The sequence below is a fragment of the Zeus faber genome, assembly GCF_960531495.2.
Source record: "Zeus faber genome assembly, chromosome: 14".
Classification (NCBI taxonomy): Eukaryota; Metazoa; Chordata; class Actinopteri; order Zeiformes; family Zeidae; genus Zeus; species Zeus faber.
Window position 1 is genome coordinate 9,324,033 of NC_137200.1, and position 17,889 is coordinate 9,341,921.

Genomic DNA, 17,889 nt, shown 5'->3' on the forward strand with positions numbered 1-17,889 from the left:
AGGATAGCCATATTTATCGAAACCCACTGGGAATGACTGTCATTTTGCAGTCTTAAATGTTTGGTTTGACACACACATGAAGGAATACATTCAACAACTCTTCATAAATCAGTCAAAATGGTTTATTTAATCTCTGCCAGAAATAGATATATGAATACACTATTGCATGAGGGGACATGCGATATTTGCATCCTACGATATGTCACGGGATGCAGTATGTCATCCTCACACACTATTTGAGTACACTACAGTTTTCGGCATACTAATCACCAATTTAGTGCTATGCACTATGCTATGATGCCGAAAAAATCTTCAGACCCAGGCCTCACCTGCTGGGCTTCACTGGTCCTGAAGGCGTCGCGGAGCAACTCCACCGCAGCAGAAGGATCCACAAACTTGCGGTTGGAGCCGACCATGAGCGCAAAGAGACAGCGCAGCTCCTGCATGAAGGCGATGTTCCTCTTGTCCTGTAAACCCAAAACACATGAGCACAGAACCTACGCTGCCTCTTCATTTCCATGTGTTTTATACATTTAGCAGCCCACGGCTCATTTTATATGGATGATTGTGAGCACTAAATGTTGTTTATTTTTCTCTAAAATAATAATAATAATAATAATAATAATTATATATATATATATACACACACACAATGTATATTATACATTTACAGAAACCACAAGAGTAGAGAATGCAATCAAGGCTGCAGAGATTTTGGAAATGTCCTCCCGGGTTGGACGATGGACTGAAGAGTTAGTTCCGTAACACATTGGAACCGCCCACACATTTTATAATAATAGCATATAATCTTAGCAGAGACGACTAAGGTGATCTGTCAAATGTTGTGTCTAGGAAACTATTGCGTGTTGTTATTGGTGAGGTACAGATGATCCTGAGACAGAATGACTTAAAATGGTAATCCATACGATTATTTTGTGAAAACAAAAAAAAAGAATCTGATATTTAATACTTTAGCTGGTGCTAAAGTTTAAGAAACAGCCATTCAAAAGCATGCGCGTCTCCGTATGTGCTGTTTCCACTGTAGGTGGCGGGTTCTGCTTTTCGCTGGCATGGTGAATTCGATAAGCCAGCGTCAATAAAACTGTTGATATGTTGATGAACACTCACCAAAAAAAACAAAAAAAAACTATCCCCAACAACTCAACTGACCAAGAAAAAAAATAAACCAATAAATCAGAGGGAGACACAATTTCAAGGAAATAATTTGACCGTCTTTGAGCGCAGACGAGGGTGAATCTGGATGTTGAAAATTGAATTTGTAATTTTCGGGTGGAATTCTGGGACAGACGAATACCGCTTTTTAAGAGGCCTTTTTAATATACCCGAAACCCCTGATCACCCGACTCTACGCTCTACTCACTGAATGGCTCCTGCATTTCTCCAGCACGCGCTCGGACAGACAGTAGTTGAGCACGAGCCTCCGGAATACCGGCAGATGGAACAATGACTGCAAAAACAAGACAAATACAACGCACCATTAATGTTTCCGTTACATCATATAATATTGTTTATTTGTGACAAAAGTGAAATAACTCGAACAAAAATACAGATATAAGACACACCCAAAATGCATCGCGACCTTGTGTTGTTATCGTAACTGTATGAGCAATAAATATGAACTGTAAGCGGATCCACAGCAGACGCACTCGGCCAATTAGTTTTGTGTGGAATGTGCGGTCGGTCGCACTTATCAATGCCCGGCCGATGCGTTGGCAATCTGTTTTACACGGTAATTAAATTACAACTTATCTCCGTTTTACTGTAATTTACACCGCAAAAGATAACGCGCAGAAACATAAGAAGCACTCTGAGTCATGGGATTACTTTGTCTCACTCCCGGAGGATAATTGCTCTGAACCAAGCATTGGCCGAAACCTGACTGAAATGACAACAAATATAATCAGCGATAACGTGAGAAAAAAACAACAAATACAAGTTGCCTATTGCTGTCAGCCGTTATCCTACATGGAAACTCTAACTTAATGGATGCAGGAGACGAACACAAACAAGGCTGTTGCTCTCTCCATCTCTGCAATGCCGATATTTAATTATATCTGTGCCGTGTGTGCACCAAAGGCTCAGGTTGCTGCCGGGCCACCTGATACAGATTGTCCTAAATTCAGCCCGGAATGGACTTCAAATAGAATTTGCCGCGAGGTGAATTACTTTATGTTTTCATTTGGAGAAAAAAAAAAACAGCACAGTTCCTTCCCGGTTTTCCTGGTTAAACTCCGTGAGCAAGGTGTACTGTGGGCAAGACTGAATTAGAAGCCCAACGAAGTTCTCTGCTGTACTGTGGGTGTTTTCTTGAAATGACAGGAAAGGCCAATTTGACACCATACACACAGAAAAATAATGGTTCTTATGGGGCGGGGAGGCTGATATTGTGCGAAATTGTTAAAACGCAACTTCCAGTTTTAGTCTCTTATGTTAGAACAGATGGAGCCAAAAGAACGGATTTGTGGAAGTGCAAAACAGTCTATACAAAACTAAAAAACCTGATTGTGGACATCTTTTTGGAATAACACATAGGTGTTACCACCGTTTTTGATAAGGAGATTTAATATGTTTTTTGAGGCTTAAATGTTTGCCCCATTGGGGTGGCTGCGTTTGGTCGCGATGAGAAGCTGCCGCAGAGTGAGAAGTTTCTCAATAGTAAAGTGGTTCTGTCATTTTGGCGACATTCAAAATGACAGAATTCGACAAGATGAGAATCTTTTGTAGCTTTGCGTTTTTAATTGTGCTGCTTATTTGTAATTCTCCGTAAACCTCCATTGTCTTTTCCCTGACCTGGATAACAGCACTGAACCAGCAGGTGTTTCCCACGTTGCGGATGCCCACGGGCCAGTCGTCCTGGCGGATCCAGTCTGCGGGGCTGCACGCCTCGCTCTGGGCCTCGCACCATTTCCTCTTGGCTCTGGTCAAGTTCTCCTCGACGCTGGCCTCCAGAGCTCTGGGAGAAATGGCAGAAAAAAGGCTTGCGTCACTGCTCTGCTGATGTGGGAAACAGGCCTGATTCTCCTCTCGAAATAAATGTTTCGTATCTTGCCTCAAAAAAAGTCAGTGAAAAGTGTTTTCCCGGCATACGTCTACAGTTTTCTTCTGTTACTGACAGCTTTGTGCTGTCAGCCGCCATTGGTCACGGTGTGCCAGAGAATCCCAAACCAATTGATCGGAAGGGTCAAGATTCCATCTGTGACACCCTCAAACTGTCAGATAATCCTTTGTGAAAATCGGTCTCAAAGTAGCTCAGGTTTGGGAAACCCGGCCGGTGGGTAATTGCCCAGACTCTCACCCAGTGTGTTCCAGGCATCAAATAAGCCGCGTACCTGTTGAACTCTCTCTCCTCCTCCTGGGCATTGTGGGACTCCTGCAGGCTGAGCTCAATGGCAGCCTGAAGGTCATCGTTGGGGAGTCCTAAAATAATAGACAACAACAAGACCTCCGAATAATGTATGCTCCAAAATGCACCGGGCAAACCGTTGATGTGTAGCGCGATTGTAATAATATCATTCTTACGACATAGGAGTGTACTATACTGTGAATTTTGTACATTCACAATCAAAAAAGACGGAAAATGTTTCTCTGCAAAGGCTTTCCACTGACTGGATCTCCTCACTCCAGGCGCACAGGGCGAATGGAGACGGCTCTGCATTTGAAAAGCACCGTCTCCGCCGGCCAATATCAACTAGCCAAGCTCATAAATAATGTTTCACCCCCATTGCTGTCTGATTTATCGATTACCATTCTATGTAGACATGCAGTATATTCCATGAATATACACTTTTTGTGACAATCTAATTAGCGCAATGTCTGGAGCCTGTACAATGGCAGCAGTCCGGGATCACCACTTAGGGGACTGCGAAAGATCACATGGGCAGGACACAAAGCCAAGGTTGTTAAAAACAGATTCATAAAACACACGTAAATCATTACATACTTGGATTGGATTATTTATATTAAAGAAACATATAGAATTATATTTTTTTAGGCATTCTGCTCCATATCTAGTGGCCAATCGACAATATATTGCAATGCTTCTACCTGCGTACTAAGCCAAAACCGACATAAAAATCATAATATCCTAACTATTGGGATGGTTATTGAACCCCGAATGAGCCACTTTTCCACCAAGGTACTGGAACAACATGAGGAACTGTTTAGGACTGGAACCTTAGCAGTCCCTAAAAGAGGTTTTGGCTGTCTTCCCACTGTCTCTTCCATTTTTTTTATAATCTTTTATTTTTTTTAGGTTCTCCCTGTCGTTCAGTACTCCAATGTCCACCCAAAGGTTCCTGTTCCACCTCACTTGCCGGGACTTTTTTGGCTCCGTGAACTATCCAACAGGAACCAATTTCGTAACTTGAATTCCTCCTGTGGAAAGAGTTCCTCAGTACCGGGAACTAAGGTCCTGGTCCCTCAAATCAATCCTGCGGTGGAAAATCCCCAATGGTATTGCCTGTCACAGGATCATTTATCAGTGGAATAACATCATGATACTATATGATTATAGCATTACACCATTCATTTCACCATTCATCATTTTGAGTGCAGGGCTGTTGCTGGTGGTTTTGGGGCTCAGAGTTTCCTCCAAGATATAAGGTTTGGAACTACCGTACTGTGGTATCTTTAGGGGTCTTCGGAAGTGTTTGCTGTCCAGTGTACACCTTTCCGCATACCTTTCTGGCCCTCCCAAACCTCTTCATGGGGCCCGGCATCTTGGGGTTCGCAGGGGTCGTCGTGAACCTCGGGCGCCTTCGCGGTGAGGAGTCTGACAGCATGGCCGACGTCCCCCTGGCCGGCCTGACAATCCAGAGGCGACCAAAACCACAAGGTAAGGGGCTGATACTAAACTGTTTTGAACACTTCAGCAAAAGAAACACAAGTTCCAGAAGGTCACGAGCTGAACTGAGACAGCTCATTTTACTTGGCTACTCACGGATGTATCATCGTGTCTAAACGATGCGAGATTTAACCCTTTCCTGGCTTGGCCATAGATAAAATGTCGCCGATTTAAAACAGATTATGAATTCTATTCAAAAAATTTGATGTCCTATATCTTTGTGAAATCAATTTCGTGTTCAATTCAACAAGTTGAGATTAACATCATTTCTTCCCAATTTTTCTTTTTTACATTTAAGGACATGAAGTATACAGGGGATCAACTCTGAATGAGTTCCACATTTAATTTTTTTTTTTAAGTAATCCACTTTGGAAAGGGATGGAAACACTGACGTTTATTTAGAAGACTGGAGTAAAATATGCGCATAAGTGCCCGTAAACAAACTGCAAATACGAGGCTTAGACCAGTACAGTATAACTGGATAATGCCGCACCTACGTCACGCCTGAATGGTAACATCAGTTAAATGGGAACATACATGTAAAAGATATACATGTAGAAAACGCTCGGAGCTAAAAGGAACAATATTTCGCTGCATGTGGGAATGTAAAGAGATTCGTTTTGGGAAGAAATCACAGACGTAATTTATAAAGTGATTGGAATAACATTTCCCCCTGATCCAACAGTGTTAATTCCAGGATTACGCCCTAAAAACTTAAATTTGTCCGGGCTCTTAATATCCTTATCATGGAAAAATGTACAGAGACCTCAGGTCAAACAACGGTGCACAGAAATGTCTGACTGCTCAGCGTTACAGAGTCTCTTACTGTACATTGTCAAAGGGAAGAAACTGATTTTTGAGGTCATTTGGAATCCTTTTATTGATTTCTTAAAAGGTAGAAATGCTACAAATGTCTAGAACTCAGAACACAAGTAATTAAAGAGGAACTTGTTATGACTGTTGTTTCTTTTGGTCTTAATGTAAGAATAGGAAAGGTAACTTATCTGAGTATAGATTTCTGTGTACCAAACTTGCTTCATCATAATTCATGAACAATTCATATGTGAATGACCAGTGGCACAAAAGTGTATTTAATTACATTTTCAGTTTGTGTTTTATGTTAGTTTTAGTTGTTTTTTTTCTTTTATTCCTACTCTACCCAGACTTGACCTGTTTTATTTTGTTTTTATTTGTCCCAACTTAACTAAATAATTGAATATACGGACACTGGATAGGCTGAGTGGGAAAAAGGGGAGTGAGGGATGGTAATGTATATTGCTGTTGTTATTGTCTATATCTTGTTGGATTTAAAGGCCTCAATAACAAGATCAATAAACAAATTGTTAAAGACAACAAAGTCACCGGGGCCACAAGGACACTGAGGTGAATAAAATAACATCTCATCGTGTCTCAGTCTCCCCGGAATAAAATAATGAGAGAAAATGTTCATGATCTGCTGGACTTTTTGCCTTACGTCGAGTGCCCCTTGGAGCATCTGCAGGTCCTGGATCCCAGTGATCTCCCTCAGCTGGTTGATGAGCATTTGGATCTGTGGAGGGAGAAGTGCAGCGGCAGTCAACACACCAGTCAAAAGCGACGGTCTCAAAACCTAACGAGAGAAAAATGACACAGTGGCGCTTTGGCCTTTAAAGGGAGTGAAGAATGAAGACGAATGAAGAGTGAGGAAATGACAAGGATTTAATGTCATGACAAGCCGGATATTTACGCCACACTTTCTGTTCTGGTATTATGTAAAGGTTATACTGTACACTGTAGCAGATGCAGAGTAATACGGCTGATTTACCCACAGCAGCTGTTAGCTGGTGGAGAGGGTCAAAAATAAATGTTGGAGCGGGCACTTAAAAAAGCCAATAAAAAGAAAAAAGACATAAAATGGTATTGTACTATGAATTCCACCAAACCTTGTGAATGTTTGCCACTGTAAAAACGTGTGGCCCCGGGTGGTTTCAGGGTAAGTCATGGAAACTGCTCTGACCCCAATAGACGCACAAAGTACACGTTGTGTTGTGCTATAAGAAGATGATGTGTCACTGACTGAGAGGGTCTATATTAAGTCTGTTTCTCCAACAGCAGGTGGGCCTGGTATGTCAGGGTATCTGTGCAATGGGTGTAAATGACAGACAAACAAAAACATGGAAATCAGTGTCAATATATTATACTGTATATATATAATATATAGAGGTCATGTGACAAATAAAGGTCATGTGACCAATAAAGATTCTTCTTCTTCTTCAGAATATGCATGAATATTCAAAATCTGACAATTTTTAACATTACAATTTTTTAACACACAAAAAACCTACTTTAATATATACATTTAAATGTGAGAAAATAAAATGCAGTTTTTGGGGGCTAAATACTCTTCAAGGCACACAGAATATATATATATATTTATATATATATATAAATAGTAGCTTGCTGGTAGTTTAACTGCATTCATATTTGCATTGTGATTCAAGTAGTTAAATTACTTTTTTGCCATTTTTGTGTAGTTAACTACTGAAACTACAAACAATTTTGGGCCATAAAAGGAAAGGAATGATTTCTTATTTTTATTTTACCTTGGTGCAATACCCCCACCTGAACTCTAGTTTCTGGCAGGCAGGTGTCTGACTGATGGACATTGTCTACAAAACCAAAGCTGACATTCCTTGTCCTTCCCCAATAATAGTGGGTATTTTTAATTATTTTGGTTTATGTATGATCTGTGATCAACTGGGCCCTTTTTGCAATAAACTCAATTGCGTAGCATTTTTGTGCTGGCATGTGACTTTAAATTAGATTTTGTTTTAATTTCGTATCACATTTACATTGTCAATTCGACAAGTTTTTTAGCTGTAGTTTGCACTACTTTTTCTAAGTAGCTTTAGTCAACCAAACTGTTCAGCTGTAGTTCAACTTTTACCAGTGGGAAGTAATTGGCAGTGTATATAAATAAATAAATAAATAAATAAATAAATAAATAAATAAATAAATAAATACATTCATAAACAAATAAACAAACAAATGCATTTATAAACTAATAATGAATTAACAAACAAATAAATAAATAAACAAATAAATAAATAAGTTGGTTAGTTGATTAACAAATCAAATAATTATTTAATTGATTGGTGAATTAACAAACAAATAAATAAATAAACAAATAAATAAATAAGTTGGTTAGTTGATTAACAAATCAAATAATTATATATATACATATTATGAGACAGTATCCTGATTTATTCAAGTTGCCTTTGTCTCGTATACATTTTTATTTTTGTGAATTCTGTATCTTATTTTTTCTAATTTGCTGATTCACTGTTCTACATACACGCCTGTTTACTGTTTTGTCCGCACATTTACTCCTCATATCGTCGTCTCTTTTGATTGTTGTGTGTGCTTTTATTTCATGTTCCGTGTGAAGTACTTGACAAGTGCTCCCTATCACTTTTTCTATTATTCTTAATATACTGTATATATATATTCTTCTTCTTCTTATTATTATCACTACTACTGCTACTACTACTACTTCTAATAATAATAATAATAATAATAATGTTTATTATTATTATTATTATTATTATTATTATTATTTTCATATACATAAGACACATGAAGGCCCACAGCTGAGAGCAGTCGGACCAGACTTATATGGAGACTGGGGGGGCTACATGAAACCTCTCTGGAGCCGCTATTTTAGGCCCCTGACATGGACAGCACAGACCTCTGTTTATCATTCCACTCAACATGCCACCAGGCTTGAGTGACAAAGGCAGTGGGTGTTTCACCCGGAACACACACACACACACGCACGCACGCACACACACACACACACACACACACGGTCACTTATAACTATACCCATTACACATAGAAATCACAGGACAACACAAAAAAAAAATCATCATAAATCATTGATGTGTTGGGTGATGTCACGTGTTATTTCTGATTTCTGTTTTTAAAAGATTCGAACATTTGAAAACAATTTCAAATCAATGAGGAAACGTGACGTCAAAAGTTTCGCGTACAGAATATATATCAGAAATGTATATCTATAACGGCACAAAAAGTTTTGATATTATTTGAAATTAAAACGAGAACAACGTGTGAAAACATTGCGTCACTATTCTAAGGCCATCTAGCTCTAGGTTACTCACTGGGACAAGTGTAATGGTGTGACGCCAGGATGTGTCTTTTTGGGGTTAGTTTGTAAAAAAAATTAAAAATAAAATCAAATTAGAAAAAAAAATATGATCAATTAGGTTCAGGTTAGGGTTTGGGTTAATCTCGCTCAGTCCGCCCGGTTTTTCCTTTCCGCTCACCGTTGCGGTGTCTCCATTCCCATTCCCTTCAACTCTCATGGCCGTAGAAATGCTTAATTTCCTCCACTTTCCCCCGTGATGCCTTCACGTCCAGCACTCGCCGTCCGACCAGCTCCCATCCGTCAGGGCGCTCGCACGGCCACCCGGAGCTGCGGCGCGCACTTAAAGGGGCAACTCCGCTATTCTGGGGTGTCGGTCTGGTTGCCAGTTCCGTCAGCACTCGGGGTTTTGTTGACCTGGCAACCCCCCCCCCCCCCCCCCCACTAAACGCACTTGAAGTTGGGGGTTGGGGGTATGCTGATGGGTCAAAAAAAAACCAAAAACAACCGAATTGTACAATAGGCGGTAGCGTTAAAACGAGAGGGGAGTTTGTGTTTTAATTGTTTTACTCCGTAAGACGACACATAAAGATTGCGTTGACCTATATGATCCTGAGTAAAGCAGGAAAGAATAACCTCTTTCTGTATTTCTTTCTGAGTATTGTGATTGTCATCCTTCAAACGACAGTGTTGTCGTTCGTTCGCTTTTTTCGTCATTGCACACTCCTTGCGCTCCAAGGTCATGATCATCCGATTAGGACAAGAGGTCGAAAAAAATGGTCTTTCCGTCCGTGCTTTTTTTCCGTTGAATTAAAAAAAAAAACCACCCCATCACGACAACAACGGTGCGGCGGTGCGGCGGCTCAACTGTAGCGGTGACGGTTCATCACGAAAGGACCAATGAACTAACAACATTCCATCCCTCCCTCCCACCCGGAGACGTTTATCTCTCGGATGCTGCTCCAACATTATAGCCATCGCAAAAATCAATACCAGCCCGGCCAAACTTTTCCACACCCACAGATTTTCCACTCTGCAACCTCCACGCACGGGTGTTGTTCTGTGTTGTTGTTGTTGTAGTTGTTGTTGTTGTTGTTTTTTTAACAGGGAACGGTTTGCACACGTTCAAATAAGAAAAGCAAATATTGGGGCGTGCACACTGTGGGGATGGATTTTATTTGGCTGCTGCTGCTCTCCTCAGGTAAGATGCTCTGGACTTCTTCCCATGTATCAGCCGGTGGCTCCTTTGATAAGGATCGCTTCTTCATCTGCACAGATAAAGATCAGTAGGGGTGGTACAGCGCATATCTGATAGCGGTGTTGTAAACATGTGGATCCGTAAACTAAGAGGTGTGCAAGATAAAATGGGAACACTCAGATTTTCAGATTTGTATAATTCAGGTCTTATATATATATATAATTTTGTTTTAAATACTTATTTAAGGCATGATTGAGAGCATATCTTAGTATTTCTCGATGTATTTTACTCACCTTTTGTATTGTATTTGTATTGGGGTTTTTTTTCATCTCAAGGTTTATTTGTTTCAGTTTTAAATCATGGTCAGCCAACTTCCACACCAAACTGATATTGAGCTGTGAACATAAAAGGCACTTTGAGTAATATTTTATTCGCTTGGTGTCACAAATGTTTGTTGATCGATGTCACCGCTGGTGAATTTGTGCAACAAGTGGAATACAATATCACTTAATAGTACATTTAAAGCCTTGTAAACAATCAGTATTTTCAAGTTCATTTTGCAATGTAACGGTCTAAGGAAGTGGAGCAGAGTGTTCACATTTTCATGTGCTACTGGGCAAATGAAATGAAATACTTCACACACACACACACACGCACACACGCACACGCACACGCACACACACACACACACACACACACACACACACACACACACACACACACACACACACACACACACACACACACACACACACACACACACACACACCTATCTCCCCTTTGGCTTACGCAGTTGCCTCAATGCCGGAAAAACCCAAAAGGTCTTCTTTGAACCAGCTGACCAGAACCCTGCTGCGGCGATACGACTGCGGGGTCCGGCCTGTGCAGAACTGGACCAGCCCCACCACCGTCTACATAGACCTCATACTGCAGTCTGTCCTCGATGTGGTACGGACGCCGCTCGCACGCTCCGCCATTTGAATCCCGTGTGTCTTTCAAGCGCGATATTAGATTACAAAACTCAAGAGGCTCGCCAACAAAGGCCGGTTGATATTTGAGTAGTGACCCCCGATCTACCATGGAATAAATCTGAGCTGCAATGTTAAAGGAAATGATTGTAGTATTGTTGAGATACAGGTGACCCTGAGACAAAATGACTTGTGACTATGTATTTGTACTCATATGTGTGTATTTCTGTATTCCCCAGGATGGAAAGACACAGAGCCTCACCACAAGCATTTGGTACAGACAGGTCGGCTCCCCTCCCTGTTTCTCTCATTGTTGCCTGCTTTGTCATTCGTAATGCTGAACGGAAAAGAAACAGATAATAACCAGGATCCAATTAAAGCAGTGAATTCGAGGCTCTAGGGTGAACATCAATAACCGTAGGAGGCTGATTTGATCGTACGGAACGTTTATTTATTTATTTATTTATTTTCTTTTAATTTATCGCTCCGACACATGTCGATGTCATGTTGGACGTGGACTTCTTTGCCCGCTCAGATCTGGACGGACGAGTTCCTGGTGTGGGACCCGGAGGAGTTTGACGGAATCACCGAGATCTCGCTGTCGTCGGACGCCATCTGGATACCCGACGTTATTGTCAGCGAATTGTAAGTCGGCATTTCAAATATGGCGTACAATTCCCTCAAAAGGCAGAACTGGAGTTTTTCAAAGCGACGTCAGCCACCTGATGGCGCCCTTTTAAACATCCTGACGTCGCTGGGGTGTTCACACGACACACTCCTTTTTGTCTTGGCGGATGTAGTGGTGTTCAGCCGCACAGGGGTGTTCACACTACATGATCCTACATTCGGGGCCAGCCGCTGTATCGTGCATTTTCCCATGAGACTTGGCCAAAAGAATAACGATTTGCTGTTGTGATTGCGCGTCTGCTCATTTCTTTTGTGCCGACAAAAGAAAAAAGGACATTATGTCAATTTATTAATTAATTCCGCAGTTGCAGGTGAATCATTATGAATATAGTGTTATTGTAAATGAAGTCCTAAACAGTGAAGTGCAACCTCGCAGACCCGTTCAAACTATACGAGCGGGAGGCGGCGTTGCGGAGCATTTCGTCCCCGGTGTCAGAAATTTGTCTGAACGGGGTGTGAGAGTACCCAAGGGGCCAAACAGTCTGCAGGTGCAGACGCCGATAAACAGCCATTGTCTTGCGCTCCGCAGCGTGGATGAGGGAAAATCGCCGCCGATTCCCTACGTCTACGTCAACTCCTCCGGCTCGGTGAAGAACTACAGACCCATCCAAGCCGTGCTGGCCTGCTCCCTGGAACTCTACGCCTTCCCGTTCGACAAGCAGAACTGCACCCTCACCTTCCGCAGCTGGCTCCACTCAGGTCCTCTTTCCCGAGGAGTGAAGGGGCAGCGGGGTTTTCATTTAAAACGACGAAAATAAAATAACGTTTGACGCCTGCTCGTGCCTCCATTTTCAAATCTCTTTTTCTGTCTATTTTGCCCCCATTCCGTTTGACCGCCCCTTTCCCCTTCCCTCGCCAGTGAAAGAAATCGACCTGGCCCTCTGGAGAAGCGCCGAGGCCATCGCCAATGACAAGAGGGAGTTCATGAACGACGGCGAGTGGGAGCTTCTGTCCATTCCCTCTCGCTATTGGCTCGTCCGCCAGGGAGGAGCGGACTACGCCCACATCCAGTTCAACGTGCGCTCCCCTACTTGCGCGCACATAACTGTCATTCTCTCGATAGTTTCGTGGTTTTGTGCGGATTTGCTGTCATGAAAAATCTTCACGTCATGAAGTTTTCCCAGTTACGGTTTATTTATTATTATTATTATTATTATTATTATTATTATTATTATTATTATTATTATTATTTATTTACAATTTTTTAAATTTGTTTATTTTTTATTTATTGATTTATTATTTTTTTTATTTATTTATTATTATTATTATTAATTTTTTTTTTTTCAGGTTTTAGTTTGGCTTCTACTTTGATCCTACAACGTGTAAAGTTAAAACATCAGTGATATGGAAGTTTACATCTGTGTACAATAAGAAGTGGGGGGAAGCGTCATATCGTGACAGTATATCAAGCTATGACTCCGGAGTACAATGTGGGCTCAGCCATCATCAATAAGAGGAATGGTTTCCACGTTGGGTTGTAAAACTGTGAAGACCGGATCGGTAGAAGCGACTTCATTACTGAAAATTACTCCTTGATCATTAATTACTCGCTCGGCTCTCACAAATGTTTTTTGTTTTTTTTAGAGTCTGTTTCTGAGGAAGCCTGTTTGAAAGGAAGAAAAACTCTGATTTCCACACGGCGACCATTGAACCTTCCCGTAACACGGAGTCGCAGTGTATCCACTTGCATCTGGGAAAGGAATGAATAGAGTCAAGTTCTCTCTGAAACGTTTAATATTGCTTTCATTCAACAGCCGCAAGCATTCGTTTCTCATCCTGCGAGTCTTGCAAACGATGGGCCGGCCGGTGCTGCTTGGACCCTGACGTGCTGCCTGTGCTGCATCCCCGTGAAAGACTTCACCTTTTTCCTTTAACGTGTAGTACACCTTTAGCCGCCTCACCCGCCCTCCCCACTAATCATAGTGTGCACCCAAATCTATGTGCACGCCCGGTGAGTCTGCAACCACAATGTGATGGACCGTGATTGCTTATCGATGACAGTGTTTAAACCCTGGCCCTCTGTGGACGCCGCTCTGTCTCCATCTCTCTTTTTCTCGCCTTCTCTCTCCTTCAGTGCGAAGGCCCTAAAGCAATTGGCATCGACCCCCCTGGATCGCGCTAACAAGCTAATGCTAAAAAATGGGGCCGAGGCCGTTTCTGGCATGTAAAAAAAAAAAAAAGAGCCGGAGAAAACGACGCTATAATGAGAATGTCTCAGCGGCCGCCTGATCAATAGACTTCTTGTTTGAGCCGGGGAGAAAATGGGCTCAAAGCCCAGCGCAGGTGGAGAAGTGGCGGGGAGGCCTGGACCCCGGGAGAGGCGGCTTGGCTGCTAATAAATGTGTTCAAAGGGCGAGGACCTTATTTCTTTTCTTTTTTTTTCGTTATAGGGGCTCTCTTAGCTGGCTGGCCTTTAATGTTACTCTATCATGGGTACGCTGCTAAGATTCTACACAGGATGGATGGGTCGTCGAGTTTCTTGTAGGGATGCACTGCTGGATATCCACTTGATGAATGGCTGGGCTTTAATACTTTGGGTATTCTTGGGATATATCCCACTTCTAAAACAATGTCATATGTCGCATCACTGTGTTCTATTGACCCCAAACGATCAATCTATCAAGTCCACGTTGTTCAGTCAAAGTAATAGATTGAATGGTTATTCGCCAGTATCAGTGAGTTCTTACAGTTTACAACCTATAGACTAGGCAGCGAAAAAGTGGTATTGACGGATCTCTAGTTTCATTTTGTGGGATAAACCAAAATCTCACCAACAAACCAATGTGGCACCATATTATTTATAATAGTCATTTAGAAGCAACGCAACCCGTTATCGTCATTACCTGTTCAAGGGCAAGTCGAGTGATCGAGGCCTAATAGTGATATCTTCATAATATATATATCCATTTTTTGACGCAAGTTCCTGATGCATTTTCACCGAAATGACAGCAAACGTGGTGTTTATTTTCTCTCGCCTTCCACTCCAGGTGCTGATTCGGCGGCGCCCCCTGTTGTACGTGGTGGGGCTGCTCATCCCCAGCGTCTTCCTGATGGCGGTGGACACGATGAGTTTCTACTTGCCCCTGGACAGCGGCACCCGCGTCACCTTCAAGATCAGCATCCTGCTGGGCTACACCCTGTTCAGGGTCAACATGATGGATGAATTCCCTGCTACAGCCGTCAAAACTCCACTCATAGGTGAGCGTGCCCGGCGCGATGGCGGCACGGAACGATAGGTAAAAAAAGAAATCCTTCCGTATTCCTCGGCACATTTGGATGGACTCCCTGTGTGTCGATGATTTATTTTTTTGATTTTTATCTTTTTTCATTTAATTGTTTTCCTGTGGAACTTTTATGCATAATTTATTCATAATTTATTTTATGACACAGCTTTTGGACCCTCTTGTCTTCAGTAAACCTTAGTACAGCTTTTTACTGTGTTTTCGACTTTTAGTGTAATTGTCTATGATTCTGATGAGAAAGGTTTTAAGCTTTAAGTTGAGAATTTTTTCAGTTTTTTGTTTTTTTTTCAAGAAGAGAAAAAAAAGGAAAATCTGCAATTTTAGGGCTAATGTAAATTCTAAAAATGTACATTAGTCAAATGCTTTACAGTACATCCAGTGTCATGTCAGCCACGGCTGGCATAGGCTTAATCTTCAAGCCGATACAAACAGTGTAAGAATAAAACATATCTAGCGGTACAGCAAAAAAAGTCTCCGTCATTTGAGTGACTGTACTAAAGTAGCTGTAATAAAGTGACAGTGGGTAATATTTGCAAAAAAAGAACCCTATTTGAAAAAAAAAAAATTAAAGTTAAAAAGTTGGCAGCTCGGCGAGACCAAAACTTAAGGAACAGACGTGCAAAACATTTCACACCGTGTTAGGGCGGAGCCACCCCCGTCGACGGGAGTCTAAAAGGGCTCTCCCCGTTCCCGCCCCAGGGGTGTTCTTCGCGGTGTGCATGGCCCTGCTGATGCTGAGCCTGAGCAAGTCCATCCTGGCCATGAAGCTGCTCCACCACGGCCAAAGCGAGGTGCGGGAGATGTCGGTGTCCGCGCAGATGTTGGATCGGTACGGCTCCATGGGCCACAGCTTCGCCGAGAGCACCTTCACCACCTCCTCCACCCGGACACTGGACGACCTCACCCAGTGTCAAGGGGGTGAGTAAAAAAACGGCTTGAACACCATTTCTTTTCCACTCGGGACACAGCATAGGTTTGACCAATGGCAATAATGTACCTGCATGAAGCAATTATGAAGGAAGGCCTCACTCAACAGAGAGGTAGTTTTCATTTTGACTTTTAATAGGAATTTATTCCTCCATTCATCAGTCAAGGCTGACTGGAAATACAGAACAAACAACCAATTCAGGTAATAATGAGGCATCTACACATTCATGTCCATTTGCAAAGTGTTTCTAGAGCGAGACAGGCATTTGAAACTATAGACCAACTCATGTCCATTGCAACAACACCTAAATGATAAAAATAAAAAAGGGTTTTATTTATGTAAGAGAGATTGATGTGCTTCAGATTGAATAGATTGGGTAAAAAACGACAAATATTAAACTCAGGCAAACTCCTTAAGGTAAATATCTATCCTTTCAGTTCCCTCTCCTCTAATTCAAAATATAACCGTTATCTTTTAGTGCATGTCAAGAAACAAAATAAATTTTCCTCTCGGCTCATTGGCTTTTCCCAAATGTCCAACCCTTATGGTCCCTCTTCTTCTTCTTTGTGATGCAAAAAAAGTCAGTCTAAGTAGGCCTCCAAAAACACAAGATTAAAAAAAACAAAAAAAAACGATGTTCAATCTCACTCTCAAACTCCCAATGTGAGTCTGAAAAAAACCCCCAAAAAAACCTCCAAGTCAAAGTCAAGTCCCAAGGCACAGATTGTTCAGTCCAAGTCAACTCAAAAGTCATGGTTATTGTGTCCAAGACCGCTGCTTGCGTCCGGCTGGAGTCAAAGTCCCGGACTCGAGCACCGCGAGACAGAACTCGACCGATAACAACATCGGCCTTGTCAGTTTTTAACCTTCGTGTTTCACGAGACGCTCCTCCTGCCTCTCCCCCTGCAGCGTATGAGTTTGACCTCTTCCCCGGCGAGGACATCCCGTCCCTGAACGAGCTCCCCGACGCCCCTCCGTCCTCCCGGGTGGAGGCGCTCCTCAGGGAGCTGGTCTCCCTCCGCCTCTTCCTCCGTGAGGGCGAGGGCGAGGACGCCGCCCAGAGCCACTGGCTGGCCCTCTGCTCCAAGGTGGACCGCGTCCTGTTCCGCCTCTACCTGCTCATCCTGGGCTTGTACGCCTGCACCCTGCTGCTGCTCTGGGCCAGCTGGAGCTTCGCCTGAAACCAAGAAACCCGAGAAAAAAAATCTTTCATGGCGATTGTACCCTGATTGAAATACACAAGGAGGAATGACACAGTCTGCTGCTGTTAAAGGCCACACCACCCTCTGTATAATAATAATAATAATAATAATAATAACAATAATAATAATAACACACCTGTCATGCATTTTCGCTGAACCTGTAACCCCATGTAATTGTCGAATGCCAACGTTGGTGTTTTAGAGTTAACATTTACAGTAATATTCGAGAAATTGTATCATGTGAGCTTATAGAGGGTGCTAAAACGTGAAAGGAAGATTAGGGATCTTCGCCAAATGTGAAAGTAGAAAAAAAATGTACAAGAGCTCCAATCTGAATCAATGCGACGCAATGCGATGAAATGCGTGCGAATGAACACGAGTGAAATCTGTCATTGGAAGAATTTGACCGTTTAATTTTCAGTTTGTCGCCTGTCGTCCGTCACCCGCCTTCAGACACACATACCGAAAGATAAAACGAGCAGATTCCGCCGAGCCAATCTGCGACATCGATCCGATGCAAAAAAAAAACAACACGCTTCTGCTTAATTCCGTTACTCATCCTCCGCCTCCCATGAAAACCAATCAATGAGGGCCATTCAGAGCCGCGCTTCGGTGACCTCCCCCTCGCCTGGCGTCCTAATAGATATGGAAAGAGA

General features: G+C 42.3%; 2 protein-coding genes across 2 annotated transcripts in view; one reads left to right on the forward strand and one right to left on the reverse strand.

The window, feature by feature from the left end:
* The window catches only part of usp28 (ubiquitin specific peptidase 28), a 29,189-nt gene extending 19,842 nt beyond the window's left edge, over nucleotides 1-9,347 (reverse strand). Inside the window, exons 1-7 of the mRNA XM_080014442.1 lie at nucleotides 9,190-9,347; nucleotides 6,339-6,413; nucleotides 4,701-4,824; nucleotides 3,351-3,438; nucleotides 2,812-2,974; nucleotides 1,382-1,468; nucleotides 330-467 (exon numbers count right to left, since the gene is read on the reverse strand). Of these exons, the coding sequence (XP_079870568.1) occupies nucleotides 330-467; nucleotides 1,382-1,468; nucleotides 2,812-2,974; nucleotides 3,351-3,438; nucleotides 4,701-4,824; nucleotides 6,339-6,413; nucleotides 9,190-9,228 (714 nt within the window). The 5' untranslated portion in view covers nucleotides 9,229-9,347. The remainder of the gene's footprint in view (nucleotides 1-329; nucleotides 468-1,381; nucleotides 1,469-2,811; nucleotides 2,975-3,350; nucleotides 3,439-4,700; nucleotides 4,825-6,338; nucleotides 6,414-9,189) is intronic.
* A 771-nt stretch (nucleotides 9,348-10,118) lies between these two features.
* htr3b (5-hydroxytryptamine (serotonin) receptor 3B) lies at nucleotides 10,119-17,212 on the forward strand (the record flags this gene model as incomplete). The annotated part of the gene is made up of 9 exons (XM_080014216.1): nucleotides 10,119-10,209; nucleotides 11,000-11,154; nucleotides 11,414-11,458; nucleotides 11,710-11,819; nucleotides 12,391-12,560; nucleotides 12,721-12,878; nucleotides 14,849-15,059; nucleotides 15,803-16,021; nucleotides 16,941-17,212. Exons 1-9 carry the CDS (start codon nucleotides 10,176-10,178, stop codon nucleotides 17,210-17,212), a joined length of 1,374 nt encoding a protein of 457 aa, XP_079870342.1. The 5' UTR covers nucleotides 10,119-10,175.
* Between the last annotated feature and the right edge of the window lie 677 nt (nucleotides 17,213-17,889).